Source organism: Heteronotia binoei, chromosome 2, assembly GCF_032191835.1.
Source record: "Heteronotia binoei isolate CCM8104 ecotype False Entrance Well chromosome 2, APGP_CSIRO_Hbin_v1, whole genome shotgun sequence".
NCBI classification, from domain to species: Eukaryota; Metazoa; Chordata; class Lepidosauria; order Squamata; family Gekkonidae; genus Heteronotia; species Heteronotia binoei.
Window position 1 is genome coordinate 100,047,888 of NC_083224.1, and position 18,156 is coordinate 100,066,043.

The 18,156-nt window shown below is 40.5% G+C and overlaps 1 protein-coding gene across 1 annotated transcript in view; it reads right to left on the minus strand.

Annotated features, from left to right (window-relative positions):
* Positions 1-6,809: 6,809 nt before the first annotated feature.
* The window catches only part of PIK3R3 (phosphoinositide-3-kinase regulatory subunit 3), a 61,641-nt gene continuing 50,294 nt past the window's right edge, over positions 6,810-18,156 (minus strand). Inside the window, exons 8-10 of the mRNA XM_060231753.1 lie at positions 17,815-17,889; positions 10,231-10,401; positions 6,810-7,987 (exon numbers count right to left, since the gene is read on the minus strand). Of these exons, the coding sequence (XP_060087736.1) occupies positions 7,789-7,987; positions 10,231-10,401; positions 17,815-17,889 (445 nt within the window). The 3' untranslated portion in view covers positions 6,810-7,788. The remainder of the gene's footprint in view (positions 7,988-10,230; positions 10,402-17,814; positions 17,890-18,156) is intronic.

The window sequence follows — 18,156 nt, forward strand, 5'->3', positions numbered from 1 at the left end:
CTAGAATTTTGCATTTCATCCCATGGACAACCCAGCTTGCCAATTAGGCATTTAAACCAATAATAGTTTTGGTGTAACAATACTGTTTTAGATATTTAATCGTTTATTTTATTACATTTATATCCCACCCTCCCCTGACGGTATTTTGGCAGCTGAAGTATCAAATTTGTCGTGGAACTTTTCTTGGAACTGATCTTGAGCAAAACAATTTCATAGTTTTCAAGCAGACAACATATTTTTGCCACCACACCATACCAGGAAGGCTGCATTTCTGGATTTATTAGAAACAGCTGTCCATACATCCTTCTAAAACATTACATGTAAATGTGCTTTATTGCAATCTTTTATTGCATTTTTATTCTAAAGCAAAGTAGGTCAGAATGCTTAGTGTCTGGGATTCCAAAGCTCAACCATCTATTTTAAAAAATAGAAACATACAGTAAGATCAGAGCACATCTGGTGACAAGTACAATGTTGAATTACTCATCTAGAAACTACAATATGACTAACATAACTGTTTTCCTCATGAAGCAGTTTCTTTTTAAAAGTTAAACTACATGAATTTGATTACACCATAAAATGACAGAACAGGTTTTACATACCAACAAGACTACCAAAATTACATGCTGGAATTCATATTAAAAGAACAAAACAAAACAAAACAATCCCATTGCTTCTTGAGAAGCAAATCTTTGACAAATAGCATCCCTTAAAAGGAAAACCAAAATGGATTTCAAGAATGTGATGTTCATGCGTAGGATGTACAAAGGAGTGCACAGTCCTGGCATACCTCAATATAAGATGAGGCAGCCCACTCATTCTTACATGGATACAAATATTTTATAAATATAATGAGTCCAGACACAGTGATTAATGCTACTGCTCTCCTTTGCACATTACCTCTATTGGGGGTTTCAAACTGAAAAATGTGAAACTAATATATCTAAAAAGAAAACTGGGTTCTTTAAAAATGTAACAACTTGGTTTAAAATAAACTAACACTTTACTGTGGAGCAAATAAGAAAAAAGAATTTTAAAAGCACATCAAGACTATTAGTAACCAATCCCACATTTTTGAGAAAGGGTGGGGGGGCACACAATCCCAGCTTTCAAAGTATGGGGCATGTACAGCAAGTGCAAATGGTGAAATTTGGACTTTCAGGGGCCAGTGCCACTTATGGCTAATGCATACAATGTGCATGTGAATTAATTTTCCATATTTCTATATACATACAGTACATATACACACATACACACAGATAGGTTGCAGACCAGTACAATCTCCTGGTGCTGTAAACTGGCAAAGCTTACAAAATTATTAACAGACCGAGTCTAATTTTTTTAGTCACTCACCCAAAGACCAAACACTCTGCACTTCAAAAGACAACAGATTTGCACAGCTGGCTGGCATGAGGGAGGGAGAGAGGGCACAGAAACCCTCTGAAAATTGTTTTGATAGCTATTTCTCTATGGGCACTGCAAACCACTGCTTGTCTTTTTATTTTCTGAAAATGACATGAGGTGCTGATTGAAGAAAGTGCAATGCTCATATGGATACAGGCATGGCATGATACCAAGCAATGTGAAATACCAGAGTGTACTTTAAGAGCTAGTTAGACACAATCCTCACTGAATCAGTGAGACTAGCTCTTATGATCAATCCCAGAGGTGCCTCTGCCATTCACTGCACACAGCTCTTCAAGTTAAATTCCAAGCTAACAGGGATACCTACATTAGCCATAAGAAAGGAACATGCTGACTAATAGAAAAATCTATATTAAAACTATGGCGCCAGCCTAGAATGCCAGTCCTTTAAACAGATCCAAGTGGGCAGCCGTGTTGGTCTGAAGCAGTTGAACAAAGCAGGAGTCAAGTGCACCTTTAAGACCAACCAAGTTTTATTCAGAACGTAAGCTTTCGTGTGTTCTCTAAGCACACTTCATCAGATCTATACCTGATCCCTTGATGACATGAAAGCTTATGTTCTGAATAAAACTTGGTTTTAAACGTGCAACTTCACTCCTGCTTTGTTCAAGTCCTTTAAACATTTTACTGTCTTAAAAATTAAGACTGATTATAGATCCTCACGTGCCCTTTGGAACAAAACAGGAACAAGAGTTTTCTAAGAATTCCCTCCCTTCTAAATTTTCTATTTGCAGATCAGATTCTCAAAACTTTGGCTGGCTTGTCAGCGGCAATGCTAGGATGCCGGCACCCCAGGAGAGGCGCTGCTGCTGCCCCAATGCCAGCACTGGTGAGGGTGAGCACAGCTGCATCAAGGTTCCACTGCAGCAATGCCCACCATTGCTCTGCCTCTTGCGTCTGTGACATGGGACAGAGTGATGGTGGGCAGTGGCAGCACTCATGCTGACACTGGGAGCGCCGCCGTTGCTTCTAAGCAGACTATTTCAGTGGTTAAAAGCACATGTGGGAGGGCCCAAACCGCCATCCTCTCCTCAGCTCGGTGCTCCAGGTAGCCACCTACTCCAGCTCAATGGACCAGCTGGGCCTGGCTCTTGTTTGCTAGCAAACTCTATGCCTACCAAAATAATTAACATAGTGCTACTTCCCAAACTTTTTTTTGTTGCTCTTCACTGGAATTTATCTTTGTCAAAGTAGGCCTAAAAAGGACGTTTTTGCATGTTTTCTTTCAAGTTAGTAAGGGACATTCTGTAAACTTCAAGGTAACATTGTATGACATAAATGGCAGTGTTTTGTGTGCACTGTTTTACCACCAATACCAAACATTCCTGCCAGTGGCTTGTGACAACTTGGAGATAAGCCATATGGTAGGATCTAATCTGCATGGTAGCAGGCATACATATAACTGCCTCTCATGGTGGTTTGCTCCTTACAATGGCTGAATTGTATGATGGAGTCCATATAGCACTTGTTCAATGTTTCTGGAAGTCACCCTAGCAAGATACCCTTACAGGACCTCTAAAGAAATTGAGGTGTTGGTTGACCTCCTCTCACAGTATACCCACCCCTCAATTGGCATGAATAAGTGGGTGGCTGCTGCTTCCTCCCTACCAGCTGCCTCCTCCTCCGTTTACCATGGGTAAAGTGTTTTTGGGAGTAGGGCCAGGAAGCAGTGGCTGGCTTGGCTAATATATTTGAACCAGATTGAAGATGTATAGCCACTGATGGGACATAGTAGAAGGTGCTGCCTGAGGTGCTATAGCAACAGATGCATGATGGCAGGAACTGATTTGTTTGAATGATGGGTATGGCTGCCCCACTTGGACAAACCAGGGAAAACCAGCCCTGCTGCTTTAGTAACAGGAGATGTGTGGTAAGACAGATAGGTAGGTGGTGATGGCTGGTAGCAGCAGTGGTAGGAGGGGACTCCATCTGGCAGTAAGTAATCTACCAGTACAAGCCCCCTTCCCCAGACTACAAGTCACTAACATCTGTTTTAAATTTTAATTTGACCTCTTAACCCAAAAATGTTTTTAAAAATACTAATTTTTGTAATGAACAGATTCAAGAAACCCAAACTGGAAATTTTTGCTTCAAACTGCAAATGTCTCCATGAGCAAGAAGCAACCAAAAAATCCAAAGCAAAATGTGCATCACTGGATGTACATTCTACTGTACATAGCCATAAAGGAGATATTTATAAATTCATTTTAACAAAAAACATTGGTACAACAAAAATCATAGGTACAACAAAAATCATAGTTAAGAGTATGAAACAAAACCTTGAACATACACTATAGTGCCTTCCCAGATCTGCATCTATAACTTCCTCTCACAAAAAAAAGTTCTGATTTATGTCTGCATACATATGATACTAACACTTTTTAATTTTATTCCTCATTAATGTGAACAGAAAAAGACATTCAAACAGGAAAAAGTTGTTCAAGTAACAAAAACGATTTTTTCTAGATGTGGAAATATGATAGCAAAACAGGAAAATTACTAGCCACAGTATTAAGTCACTGGACGTATTGTCATGGTTTTTGTACAGCAAACAAGTGACAGCGGAAACACAGAACCAAGAGCCTTGACATAGCACTGAATGGGGCCAACTTTTCTTCCACAGTCTGCTTGCCCTTGAAGGAAACCAAAGAATTACTTGAGCTCTTTTACCTGGGACATGTGTGAGTTAGCATTTGACATTGTTTTATTCAAACAACATTCAATTAAAAATATTGGGTTGATTGGAATGATTCTGCATGCTAGTACTTTATAGCTGGATTTGGTTGTTGGGGTGGGATGGAGCTGTAGATTTAAATTTGGGTAAGACAACATTTTAAGCCAAGATCTTGAGATCTGCACAATAAGCTCCACATACACACCAGGGTTTGTTCCTCGCTAATAGCAGTTTCTCAGTACTTGACCAATAACTTTTTAAAATTCTGAGGTGTTTCAGAAGTTGTTTCTAATTCAGTGAAAAAGCTCCTGTTATGGAGAATAGAAACCCTATTGTGTATATTGGCAATGGTGCCTCTCTACAATAGCTCTCTGGCTTCACAGGCTTAAACTATAAGGGAACTCACTGATGTAGATTTATTCTGGTACTACTAAGCAGTAAATTCAGATTCTGCTTTGTACAACATGGATACAAAGGGGGAAACCATGCTATGTCTTCAGTTACAGTATTAAACTCATCTTCCTGAAACTTCATTAATGTGTATTTGTTCTTATGAAGTGTGACTGTCAAGAAATGATTCAGCAGAAGTACTAGTAGCTCAATGACTTTTCATTCTTGGCTTATCTATTGTGCTTCACAATTGTTATTGTAACTGCAGAAAGAGATGATGTTTCCAACTTCTGAAGAAGCAAAATACTGAACTTCCCTAGTCCCTGAAATATACTTGAGATAAAATGAATATTAGAAAACACTATTTCTCCTCACCTTGTGTACTGTTTAACACTGTGCAAAATAAAAAGTCTATATAAGTGGGTCACTGAGATCAATATTAATCCAGTTGCTATGAAGTAAAACAAAGCATATTCTATTGAATCAAGCCTAGAACACTGGCCACACAACTTTTCTGCACTTAAGCCACACACATTCATATATTTTTCTTCTGCCATTTTTCCCTTATGTCTTGTTTTAGCTCATAAACAAAGCAGAGTATGCTTTTAAACATATCAAAGTTAAGAAATAGGAATGCTGCCACTTGGTGTCAGTTGACTCATGTAGCAATTACTGTAGACAAAAACAGAAGTGAAGTTGATGGATGCTGGGAGAGGCATGTAGTAGAACATACCTGCTACATATTTCAGTTGGTTTTCAACCTTTTTTTTCCAGTTGAGGGTGTTTTTTTTAAAAAAGCCTAATGCAAAGGTACATGAAAGCCAGATAGGTAACACCAGCAGCCAATACTTATTTATGTAATCAAAAGCAGAGAGGCAAGCCAAAAGGATTATCAGATATTTAGGTTTAGTTTGCATGTAGTCCTGATCCAAATGTGGTAGAAAATGTAGAATGTAATGAGAACTGCATCAAAACAACTTCTTAGGGTAGATTTAGCAAAAAATCTTAGCAAAAGATTTTAAAATGAACATATGGTCAAATGAAAACAGTAGTAAAAGCCTTTACATAAGCTAACAGATACATGGTGCAGGCTATCTCTGTTATCTTTCTTATATTTTCAATTAGTTCATTTCATTGTTAGGTTTCAATCCTTCTAGCAGAATACAAAATAAAGATTTATAATTGGTGCATGTTTCCACTAAGGTCTCTTTTGAGAGAGTCAGAACATCTGTAAACTAGGCTAGATTTTATGTCAAGAGAATGTTAGGCAATATGCAGGTACTATATTAGAATGTACAAACTAAGTCAGGCTCCAAAAGAAGGGATAGAATTTCTCTCTGGAGACTGGCAGAATCCAGAGTCACATTAAAAAAAGTATATTGCTAGTGACAGGGAAGGGGGGGGAGGTTGAAAGGGTACATCAGATCACTATTATCTTACCAATTTAAAATGTCTACTGGGTAACTTTTTTGGGGGGGGTATCCACCATTCAATTTTTAGAAGACGATGTTCCAGCTGGCTAGCTAGCACTTAGCTTAAGAGGCAGTAGATTAGTGCAAAACAGAAGTGCTTTTGGGGCATACCAAGCAGTCTAGTTTGGCCCCTCCAGCTGCTGATTAGTGCTCAAGATTTATCATTTTCCTGTTCAGCAATTTCATATTCTGCATAATACTTCAATGCTCCTTTATAGTGCATTCTGCTTTGTGTAAACATTATAGTCTAACAGTCGGGTTTCAAGATGGCACTGAAGTTGGGGTGCAGCCAGAAAAGATCCAGATGTCCCAATTCCCTGGCATGCACTTTAAATACTACACAGAAAAAGGAAAGACCTCATGCTGAATATGTCTATTTTTTTCCTTGCTGCCTATCGAGAGTTCTAGCTCAAGTATAATGTTTGGAAATGGCAATAAAGAAACAAGGGCATAATGCAGAGACAAAAAAAAAAAGATTGAATACAGCATTTTAGGAGCACAGAAGTTCTCTCTGTCTTGAATATCCAGTTCTCACTATTTGCCATAATTTTGTTACTGATGCTACTTATAATCCAGATGAATCCAACCATGACAGAACATCAAGAAAAGTTGTTTATATACTGATAGATTCTACCATTCTATAGCTTGTATAGTTCCAATGAATTCAGGTACCCAAATATTTGTTTTTATGGTAGACCCACAATGAATTCCAAGGACAAGTACACAACCGGTGCAATGGAATTAATTTAGGGTGCAATCCAAATGCATTACTAGCTTTATAGACTGCACCCCTAGGTTTTTGGTTTAGTAAGCCATTGAGAAAAAAAAAAAAACCATTGCACTTTCCCCCCCAAAAGAAACAAATGTTTTCAAATAGAATATTTCATTGTTTAGCATCTTATAAACATGCCAAATGCCAGCTTCATTCTTGTTTACATTCCAAACCATAGTGTCTTTTAAAATCAAAATTATTTGACATCCTAAGAAAGAAAATGTTTTTTTTAAAAAGTAACAAGGGGGAAGTGGTGCAGTTACATCAGGTCAGGCTAGAGTTTTGAGGAGTACACAAGAAAGTTTTAGCTTCTATCATTTTTCTCTTCACATTTTGGCAAGTGTGCGGTTGCAAATGCAATTTTTCCCCATAAGTGCTCAGTCCAGCAACAAGTGAAGTTTTGGTGGCTTCCATTTGGTTTCTTTAACATGAAGACCTGTAGTGCTGTTCAAGCCAAAACTTTGTTATTGTTGGTAAAATATAAAGCAATATTTCTTTGAGGATTTTTTCTTTTAAATAAGAACCTGAAACTCTCCCCATAATTCCTTTGGTCTCCTCTCACCAAATCCATTGCTACATCAAGATAAGCCCTCATTTTTAAGTTTGTCTAACTTGCAGCAAAGCTGCTAAAATTAACAAGGAGAAAATGCTTCTGTAGCAGAGACTATTCTCCCAATTTCCTGGAGCTTAAGACTGAAAGACGTTATCAATACCTCAGAAAAATCAAAATCCAAGTAGAAGTTCCGCTTATGGTGCCTGGCAAAATGTCTCTCTCCATGGTTTTGTTCTAGGGTTTTTGTGTGTGCATCTTTAGAGAATTTACTTGTTCCTTACAGGGAACACAAGAATCTCCATATATGAAAATACAGCTGATCTTCCGATAGCACCAGGGCACCTATCTCAAAGCTGTTGCTGCTAGGTCTCCGATTCACATTCATCAAATCGCTTCTTGTGCAAAACAAGCAGTCTAAGGAGAAAGAATGCCCTCTGGGTTCTAAAAAAAAACTGTAGAAAAGAAATCCAACACTTCTCCCTATATGCCACCCTCCTAGAGTTTATCTACAGAGGGAGGGCATCTGTGCATAGACAGGGTAAGCGAGCCTGACATTGAGGGAGTCATTATGTTGGACGAGGGAGGTATGCTGGTAATGAAGGACTAATTCTTTAAGGGAGCTATATAGGTTATATGGCTCTGCAAACCCATAACCTCTTGGAGTGCTGTAGATCACACAGTGTTTAACTTCCCCATCAACTCTGAAAAGAAAAGAATAAAACATTTAACAAATTAATGATCAACTATACAGACCATTATAATCAATGAACTATTGAAGAACTGTGATGAACTATTGAAGAACAAGAAAGAACACTGTAAACAGTTGTGAGTGCAGAAAAATGCTTTTGTAGTGTCTTGATGAAGTTACAAGATGGTAACCTAGTGAAACATACACACACACATTTCAGCTCAGTAGCATTTAGGGTTCCAGTGCTCCTGCAGAGCAGTTTAACTGCAAAAGAAACTCAGACAGGTTGCACAGGACAACTTTTCACTAAAAGCTAGTACCAATGCATTCCGATCCATCATCCACCTAAACAGAACAAACAATCCTCTATCTAGGCAAAGCATTTTATGAGTCTGATAAAAGGAATCCATAACCTAGGGAAATATAGAATATTATTCAACTACTAAAAATGCCATTATAACCATGTTACAAAAAAAAGATTTTAATTTGACTGACTGCAAAACACTGGCAATAGTTGTAACAAAAAGAAGACTTTGCAATATTTCTCCACCGCTTTGTGGTTAATGTTGTAATGTATACAAGCAGTCTCTAGGGGCAAGTTTCTGCTTTGCATGTCTTTCTGTTTTGATCCTGTATGGCAGTCAGTGGCTGAGCAAGCTGACCAACAGGATAACTGAAAGAAGGCCCAGGCAGAGAGAGAATGGGCCAGAGAGCTAAATAAAACCCATTCTTCGGTTGAAGCAAAACTCATATTGGCTTATATTGCCTAGGGTTCAAGAAAGGCTCTTAAGAGCACTGTTACCCTTTATATTTTAGCTGAGGCTTTATATTTTAGATGTTGAGGCCTTAGACATACTATAGAACATTTTTACATACAATACCAAAACTGGTCATCTAATAAGTTTTCAAAGCTTTCGCTTAAGCAGGATTTTTTTTGAACAGGAACGCAAAGGAATGCAGTTTCAGCTGGCTTGCTGTCAGGGTGTGTGGCCTAATATGCAACTGAGTTCCTGCTGGGCTTTTTCTGCACTTAAGTATCATATCTCCCTGAAGACTAAATAATTACTGGATTCAGAAACAAAAGCAGACTAGAAGACAAGATTCTCCCATGTAGTTCACTGGGCAAATAAAGACTTTCTTAAAATCCATATGGTGACAGAACACTATTAAACCTTATAAAACACCCTACAAACTAATTCCACAAACCATAATCTTTTTTTTCTCTTAAGGGTCATTTCTGATATGCTCGCCATCTTTAAGACAACATTAAGGATATAGCCTACAAACAGCTAAAAGCATATGCCTCTCTAACAAATTAAAAGTTAGATAACATCAGCTGTTGAGACATTCTTCTACTTGCATTCCCAGGCTGGTCTACCACCTTGGAATCTAACCTCAGAATCATATGTACTAAGGGATTAAGAGGCTGGATAGAATGATAACGCCACTGTCTCTTTACAATGGTTTAATCCAGGGGTGTCAAACATGTGGCCCGGGGACCAAATCAGGTCCCTGGAGGGCTCCTATCAGGCCCCTGAGCAACTAGCTATCATGTACTTCTCTTGCTTTCTTCTGCATCACAGCTTGCTTTGCAAGGCTTGCTCAACTGCACAGAAGCTACAAAGAAAAAGCCTCTATTTTCCCTATATTGTCTGAGGCTCCTCCCACACCAGTCCCCTGGGGAAGGAAGGAGCCAGAGCTTCCTTTGCCCAGTTCCCTGGATCCCATGGGAGAAATACAAAGAAAGCACCTTTAAAACCTACAAGTACTAAACTTTCAAGCATGTTTTAAGTTTTTTAAAACAAAAAATATTTAATTGTTTGTCTGTGTCCTTTATAAAGTTTATATCTCTGCTACCTAATCTTAAATAGGTACACACATGGCCCAGCCCAACATGGCCTGGCCCAACAAGGTCTCATTTATGTCAGATCCGGCCCTCATAACAAATGAGTTCAACACCCCTGGTTTCATCATTTTAGTATCAGAAAAACAGCAAGTATACTGACAACATATGGATTTCTTCCAACAGGTCAGTCTAAGTTTTTTATTATCTTTGTTATCTGCATTTTTCCTTCTCTACTGCATACACATTAAAGAGAATTTTTGGAAAAGACTAAAGCAATGAAATTAATCAAGCCATGCAACCCAATACTGTATATTCTTATTCTGGAATAAAGTCCATCAAGTTTAATGGGGCTTACTCCTGTGAATTCATAGGTTTATAATCTCAAGGAAATTCAGAGAACAACTACTTACACCACAGAACAGGCATAACAGCCTTTCTTGCTACTTTCACGAATTAAGAATGCTCCATCAGGTTTCCCACCAAGCAAATCTTCTGCTTGAATACGCTTGATATCTCCAACAAACCAAGTCTTTTCATCATAATGTGGCATATTTTCATCTTCCTCATTTGTAAAATATGTACTAGGAAGAAGCAAATGTTATTTTCTTAATGCAGGAACATTTCTATGTTAAATAATGGAAGATGCCTTTATATAATAGCAGCATATTAATACAGTCACCATTAAGAGCCAGTACAACACAATAGTTAAGTGTTCAACTGGAACATTCCATAATTTAACCTACCTCACATGATTTATGTGAGGAGAAAATGAAGTAGGAAAGAACCATATGACATACCAGACTAACCTAACCATAGTCATGCCAGACTAATCTGATCTCTTGAGAAAGTGACTACCTTGCTGAATCAGGAGAATGCTGTAGACATGATCTTGTTTTCAAGTAAGGCTTTTGATAAGGTTCCACATCCTATCCTTGTTGACAAGTTGGTAAAATGTGGTTTGGATCCTGTTACCATTAGGTGGATCTGTAACTGGTTGATAGATAGCACCCAAAGAGTACTTGTGAATGGTTCCTCATTCTCTTGGAGGGGAGTGACAAGTGGAGTGCCTTAAGGATGGAGTAGGAAAGAACCATATGACATGCCAGACTAACCTAACCATAGTCATGCCAGACTAATCTGATCTCTTGAGAAAGTGACAGGACAGAGCAGCTCTGATAAGCTGAGACAGTTGGAGAAGTTGCTGAGAATTTCTGAGTTTTGAAAGACTTCATTCTGAGGCTTGTGTGACTGCTGAAAAGGCTGAGTTGTGATAGCTGGGGAACTGCTGTATGTTTGGGTGAGTGGGCTAAAGGTGAAAGTGATTGACAGTGATTGTTGATGATTGCTTAGGAGTGGTCTGCTCCACCCTCTTTGCATTTTAAGCTGCACCTTGCCAGAGAGCTAAAGGGCTCTTGGCCTGTGGCTCTTTACCTAGGGGCTTCCTAAGGACCAGGAACCCAGATCCCTGATTTCCTTGTTCTCCCAATAAGGTAAGTTGACCTTCCAGAAGGGGAGCCACGTAAACAACAGCATTTAAAGAGGACTGTATATTTAATATATATATATATCATGAAGGTAGAATGCCAGCAGGGGGGTGGGGGCTTTCCAGTGTTTTGCACTGAATGTCACATGTATGACTATCTGCCCACAGGACAGAAGTCTTGGGTGTGTGCTCGATGTAAGGAGCTCCTGGTGCTCAAGGAACGAGTTCGTACCCTTGAGGCCGAGGTGACTGCCCTGGAGAAGCAGAGACGGTCAGTTAGGCAATTGGGGAAGACTCTCGGGGGCGTATTAGATGAGCCCCACTCTGAACGTGGCAGCCCCGTTGCTGCCAGAGAGCGTGAGGGTCGAGAGGGAACAGGGCACCTTGCTGAGGATAAGGGGAATGCGCCCTCAGAAGGGACCTCTTCTTTGGTTGGTGAGCGGGTATCCTTTCGCGCCAAGGAACCATCCCTGGGCAGGGGGAGAGGGGGGGTCTTGGTAGCTGGTGATTCGATCCTTAGGCAAGTAGACAGCTGGGTGGGAAAACCGCGTATTGACCGTATGTGACTTGCCTGCCTGGTGCAAAGGTAGCGGACATTACGCATGTAGTAGGTAGGCTGATAGACAGTGCTGGGGAGGAGCCTGTGGTCGTGGTGCATGTTGGCACCAACGATGTGGGGAAATGCAGTCGTGAGGTCCTGGAGGAGAAATTTATGCTGCTATGTGGGAGACTTAAGGCCAGGACCTCCAAGGTGGCCTTCTCGGAAGTGCTATCTGTTCCACGTGCAGGGCAGGAGAGACAGGCGCAAATTAGAAGTCTCAATGTGTGGATGAGACGATGGTGTAAGGAGGAAGGGTTTAAGTTTGTTAGGCACTGGGATGCTTTCTGGAACAAGCGGGAGCTGTACAAAAGAGACGGTCTCCACTTGTCTCCGGATGGAACCAGGCTGCTGGCGCTTAAAATCAAAAAGGTGGCAGAGCAGTTTTTAAACTAAATCTTGGGGGAAAGCCAACAAGAGATGGAATGTCTCTGGTTCGGGAGGACTCGTCTCAAAGAGATGAAGGGTTGGCTTCTATTTTTCTACCGGGTAACAGATCAGAGTTGTCCACTGTGATGGTGACAAACAGTATGGACTGTCTGCCAGAGTCTCGAGGCGGCAGGAGGGAGGTGGCAGGCCTAGCTTGCCTGGGAAATTATAAATGTTTGTATGCAAATGCTAGAAGTGTCCGAAGTAAAATTGGTGAATTGGAATATTTAGTGTTGGGAGAAAACATAGACATTGTGGGAATTTCAGAAACTTGGTGGAATGAGGAGAATCAGTGGGACACGGTGATCCCTGGATATAAGTTATATTGGAAGGATAGGGAGGGAAGGGTTGGAGGTGGGGTGGCTCTGTATGTCAGAGAGGAAATACGGTCCAGTAAGACTGAGGTCAGAGAATTAGATTCCCTTTTAGAAATGCTTTGGGTTGAAACAGAGGGCCCAAAAGGAAATTTAACAATGGAAGTTTGTTATCGCCCACCAAATCAAAAGAGAGAGGATGATTATAATATGATGGAAGGATTAAAGATAGCGGCTAAATGTAAAAACTGTGTCGTAATAGGCGATTTTAACTACCCACAGATTGATTGGGTCAATATGTGTTCTGGTCGAGAGAAAGAGATTGAGTTTCTTGATGCTCTCAATGACTGTCCTATGGAGCAGATGGTCTCAGAACCTACCAGGGGTGGGGTGATCCTGGATCTGGTCCTAAGTAATGCCCAAGACTTGGTGAGAGATGTAAAAGTGATTGCGCCGCCTGGGAGCAGTGACCATAATGTTATTGATTTCACTGTTTGTATAAATAGGGAGTTGCCCAAAAAGACCGCCACAACCACATTTAACTTTAAAAGGGGTAAATTCTCTGAGATGAGGAGGCATGTGAGGAGGAAACTGAAAGGAAAGGTAAATACGGTCAAAACCCTTGGGGAAGCTTGGAGACTATTTAAAACTATAATCCTAGAAGCTCAGATAAAATACATACCACAAGTTAGGAAAGGCACAAACAGATATAAGAAGAGGCCTGTGTGGTTAACAAACAAAGTAATGGAAGCTGTAAAAGGTAAGAAGGACTCCTTTAAGCGGTGGAAAACCAGTCCAAGTGAGATTAATAAAAGGGAACACAGGCAGTGGCAAATCAAATGCAAGACTGTGATCAGACAGGCAAAAAGGGACTATGAGGAGCATATTGCAAAAAACATAAAGACCAACAATAAAAATTTCTTCAAATATATTAGAAGTAGGAAACCAGGCAGGGAAGCAGTGGGGCCCTTGGATGACCATGGGGTAGAAGAATTACTGAAGGAGGATGGGGAAATGGCTGAGAAGCTGAATGCATTTTTTGCCTCTGTCTTCACCGTGGAAGATGAGAAGTGTTTGCCCGCCCCAGAACCACTAATATTGGAAGGGGTGTTGAAAGACCTGAGTCAGATTGAGGTGACAAAAGAGGAGGTCCTACAACTAATAGACAAATTAAAAACTAATAAGTCACCGGGTCCGGATGGCATACATCCGAGGGTTCTGAAAGAACTCAAAGTTGAACGTGGATCTTCTAACAAAAATCTGTAATCTTTCATTGAAATCTGCCTCCGTTCCTGAGGACTGGAAGCTAGCAAATGTCACCCCCATCTTTAAAAAGGGTTCCAGAGGAGAGCCGGGAAATTACAGGCCAGTCAGTCTGACTTCAATACCGGGAAAGTTGGTAGAAACCATTATCAAGGACAGAATGAGTAGGCACATTGATGAACACAAGTTACTGAGGAAGACTCAGCATGGGTTCTGCAAGGGAAGATCTTGTCTCACTAACCTGTTACATTTCTTTGAGGGGGTGAACAAACATGTGGACAAAGGAGACCCGATAGATGTTGTTTACCTTGACTTCCAGAAAGCTTTTGATAAAGTTCCTCATCAAAGGCTCCTTAGAAAGCTTGAGAGTCATGGAGTAAAAGGACAGGTCCTCTTGTGGATCAAAAACTGGCTGAGTAATAGGAAGCAGAGAGTGAGTATAAATGGGCAGTCTTCGCAGTGGAGGACGGTAAACAGTGGGTTGCCGCAGGGCTCGGTACTGGGTCCCATGCTCTTTAACTTGTTCATAAATGATTTAGAGTTGGGAGTGAGCAGTGAAGTGGCCAAATTTGCGGATGACACTAAATTGTTCAGGGTGGTGAGAACCAGAGAGGATTGTGAGGAACTCCAAAGGGATCTGTTGAGGCTGGGTGAGTGGGCGTCAACGTGGCAGATGCGTGGCCACGTTGCAACATGGCCAAGTGCAAAGTAATGCACATTGGGGCCAAGAATCCCAGCTACAAATACAAGTTAATGGGGTGTGAACTGGCAGAGACTGACCATGAGAGAGATCTTGAGGTCGTGGTAGATAATTCACTGAAAATGTCAGGACAGTGTGCATTTGCAATAAAAATGGCCAACGCCATGCTGGGAATTATTAGGAAGGGAATTGAAAACAAATCAGCCAGTATCATAATGCCCCTGTATAAATCGATGGTGCGGTCTCATTTGGAGTACTGTGTGCAGTTCTTGTCGCTGCAGCTCAAAAAGGATATTATAGCATTGGAGAAAGTTCAGAAAAGGGCAACTAGAATGATTAAAGGGCTGGAACACCTTCCCTATGAAGAAAGGTTGAAACGCTTAGGGCTCTTTAGCTTGGAGAAACGTCGACTGAGGGGTGACATGATAGAGGTTTACAAGGTAATGCATGGGATGGAAAAAGTAGAGAAAGAAGTACTTTTCTCCCTTTCTCACTACACAAGAACTCGTGGGCATTCGATGAAATTGCTGAGCAGACAGGTTAAAACGGATAAAAGGAAGTACTTCTTCACCCAAAGGGTGATTAACATGTGGAATTCACTGCCACAGGAGGTGGCGGCGGCCACAAGCATAGCCACCTTCAAGAGGGGTTTAGATAAAAATATGGAACACAGGTCCATCAGTGGCTATTAGCCACAGTGTGTGTGTGTGTGTGTGTATTTGGCCGCTGTGTGACACAGAATGTGTCAGAATTTAGGGAGGGACAGTGGCTCAGTGGTAGAGCATCTGCTTGGGAAGCAGAAGGTCCCAGGTTCAATCCTTGGCATCTCCAAAAAAGGGTCCAGGCAAATAAGTGTGAAAAACCTCAGCTTGAGACCCTGGAGAGCCGCTGCCAGTCTGAGAAGACAATACTGACTTTGATGGACCAAGGGTCTGATTCAGTATAAGGCAGCTTCATATGTACTTCATATGTACATATGTACTAATGTTGGACTGGATGGGCCATTGGTCTAATCTAACATGGCTTCTCTTATGTTCTAAAGGATCTGTCCTGGGACCTGTTTTGTTCAACATCTTTATCAATGATTTGGATGAAGGAATAGAGGGAATGCTTATTAAATTTGCCGATACTTTTCTAATGCAAATACAGTAGAAGACAGAAACAGGATACAGGATGACCTTGACAGGCTGAAAAATTGGGCTAAAACGAATACAATGAATTTTAACAGGGATAAATGTAAAGTTCTGCATTTAGGTAGGGAAAATCTAATGCATAGTTATAGGATGGGGGGACTTGTCTTGGCAGTAGTATGTGCAAGAGGGATCTAGGGGTCTAAGTGGATCATACGCTGAACATGAGTCAACAGTGAGATACGGAGGCTAAAAAGGCAAATGAAATTTTAGGCTGTATCAACAGAAGTATAGTGGTCCAGATCACATGATGTGATGGTATCGCTTTACTCTGCTCTGGTAAGACCTCACCTGGAGTATTGTGTTCAGTTCTGGGCACCACATTTTTAGAAGGATATAGACAAGCTGGAATGGGTCTAGAGGAGGGCAATGAAGATGATGAGGGGTGTGGAGACCAAGTCCTGTGAAGAAAGGTTGAAGGAGCTGGGGATGTTTAGCCTGGAGAGGAGGCGACTGAGAGGTGATATGATCACCATCTTCAAGTACTTGAAGCGCTGTCATATGGAGGATGGTGTGGAATTGTTTTGTGGCCCCAGAAGGTAGGATCAGAACCAATGGGTTGAAATCAAATCAAGAGAGTTTCCGGCTCAACATTAGGAGGAACTTCCTGACCGTTGGAGCGGTTCCTCAGTGGAACAGGTTTCCTTGGAAGGTGGTGGGCTCTCCTTCCTTGGAGGTTGTTAAACAGAGGCTAGATGGCCATCCTACAGCAATGAGACTCCTGTGAATTTAGGGGGAGGTATCTGTGAGTTTCCTGCATTGTGCAGGGGGTTGGACTAGATGATCCTGGAGGTACCTTCCAACTCTATAAGCTCCTTGGAGGAATGGCAAGAAAAAATGAAATACATAGAAAATAAATTAATTTCATTTAGGGATGTATACAAGACCAAGACTTGCAGTCTTGTATAGCAGTCCATAGTATGCTAAATAACATTTATTTACTATTGTTTATATACTATTGTTTATATACCTAGTACTAATTCCTTTAACACTATCTGTCCACAACCAATTTCATTGCTGTGACAGACAGTTGATGTTATCGTGAATAATTTGGCCAAGAGAAATAAACTACCATTGGTGCTATTTGGTCATGCCAACTAGTTGGCTGAAGGCAGTTCAATGGAAGATTATGCAGCTCAGATTCTCCCCCTCAGTTCTCTTCCAGATGGGCGGTGATCTAGCTAGACAATCCTTGAGGCGTAGATAATGAATGACAGCTTGATATCTCGAGCACCTAACTTTATAGTAGCACCCCATATATGTTATCTTCTCACCCCAACCTCCTATTTGTATAATTTAGATAATTTAGATAAAGAAGAGCTTTTACTCTCGCCAGATTTTCTGCTTTACCATCCTCAGTTATTGATCAGGCATTGTAAGCACCCATGGGAGGAGAGATTCTGTCCTTGTAATTGAGGTGAGATAGAGATGCTGGCACATGCTTTTCTTCGTTGTGCCTTCTATGATGAGATTCGTACTGCTTTGATTCTTCGGTTACTTGAACACTGTTCAGTCACTTCTGATTCTGAGACTATTAATATGCTACTCTCTGATACAAATACTGAGACCACCCAGAAAGTTGCCAAAATCTTTTCCCAAGTGATTAAATTGCACACTATCCGGATTTCCCAAGTTGATGCTGAGGTAGCTGACTGCAATTTTAATTAGTGTATTCTAGTTTATATTTAATGGTGTTGCACAACTTGCTATTTGCATCAATATTTAATCTTTTATTTTATTTTATATACTAGTGTTTTTTATAATCTCTCTGTGGTTGCTGCTGTTGGGCTGTCCTTCTGGTCATTGACTATTATAAAGTAAACTGAAGTGAACTCTCTGGTCATGCATGCAGATATGAATTTTCTGACACAGTCATCTGATAAAAGTAATACACATTCATTTTGGAACAATATCCATATAAACTAACACAGAATTATAGGCTCTTGTGGTGCAATTTCTCCATACATTTTGGTCACTCATATTGCTAAAAAAAATCACAACAGTTTAGGAGACTTACTCATCAATATTTTCATTTTTAATTCCCAGCCAGTCGTTTATTCGCTTCTGCCTTACTCCTTTGTGATTAAGCCAGCTGCCAATTAAATATAACATATGTAATTAATTATAACTAGAAAAAAAAGTTGTTTAAATATCCACATAATACCTGAGCTAAAGGCTGCCTAAGGCAGAACTTCTACAAGCATGCTGGCTGGCATTCTAACCCTACTGGCCAACCTTGAAAAGATGTATGGTTTTCATTTACATTGTCTCCTCACTCCCAACAATATGTGGACACAACAAGAGAAACTGCCTATTGTCATCCATCTGATCAATCATGCCTCAATTGCATTTTTGTAAC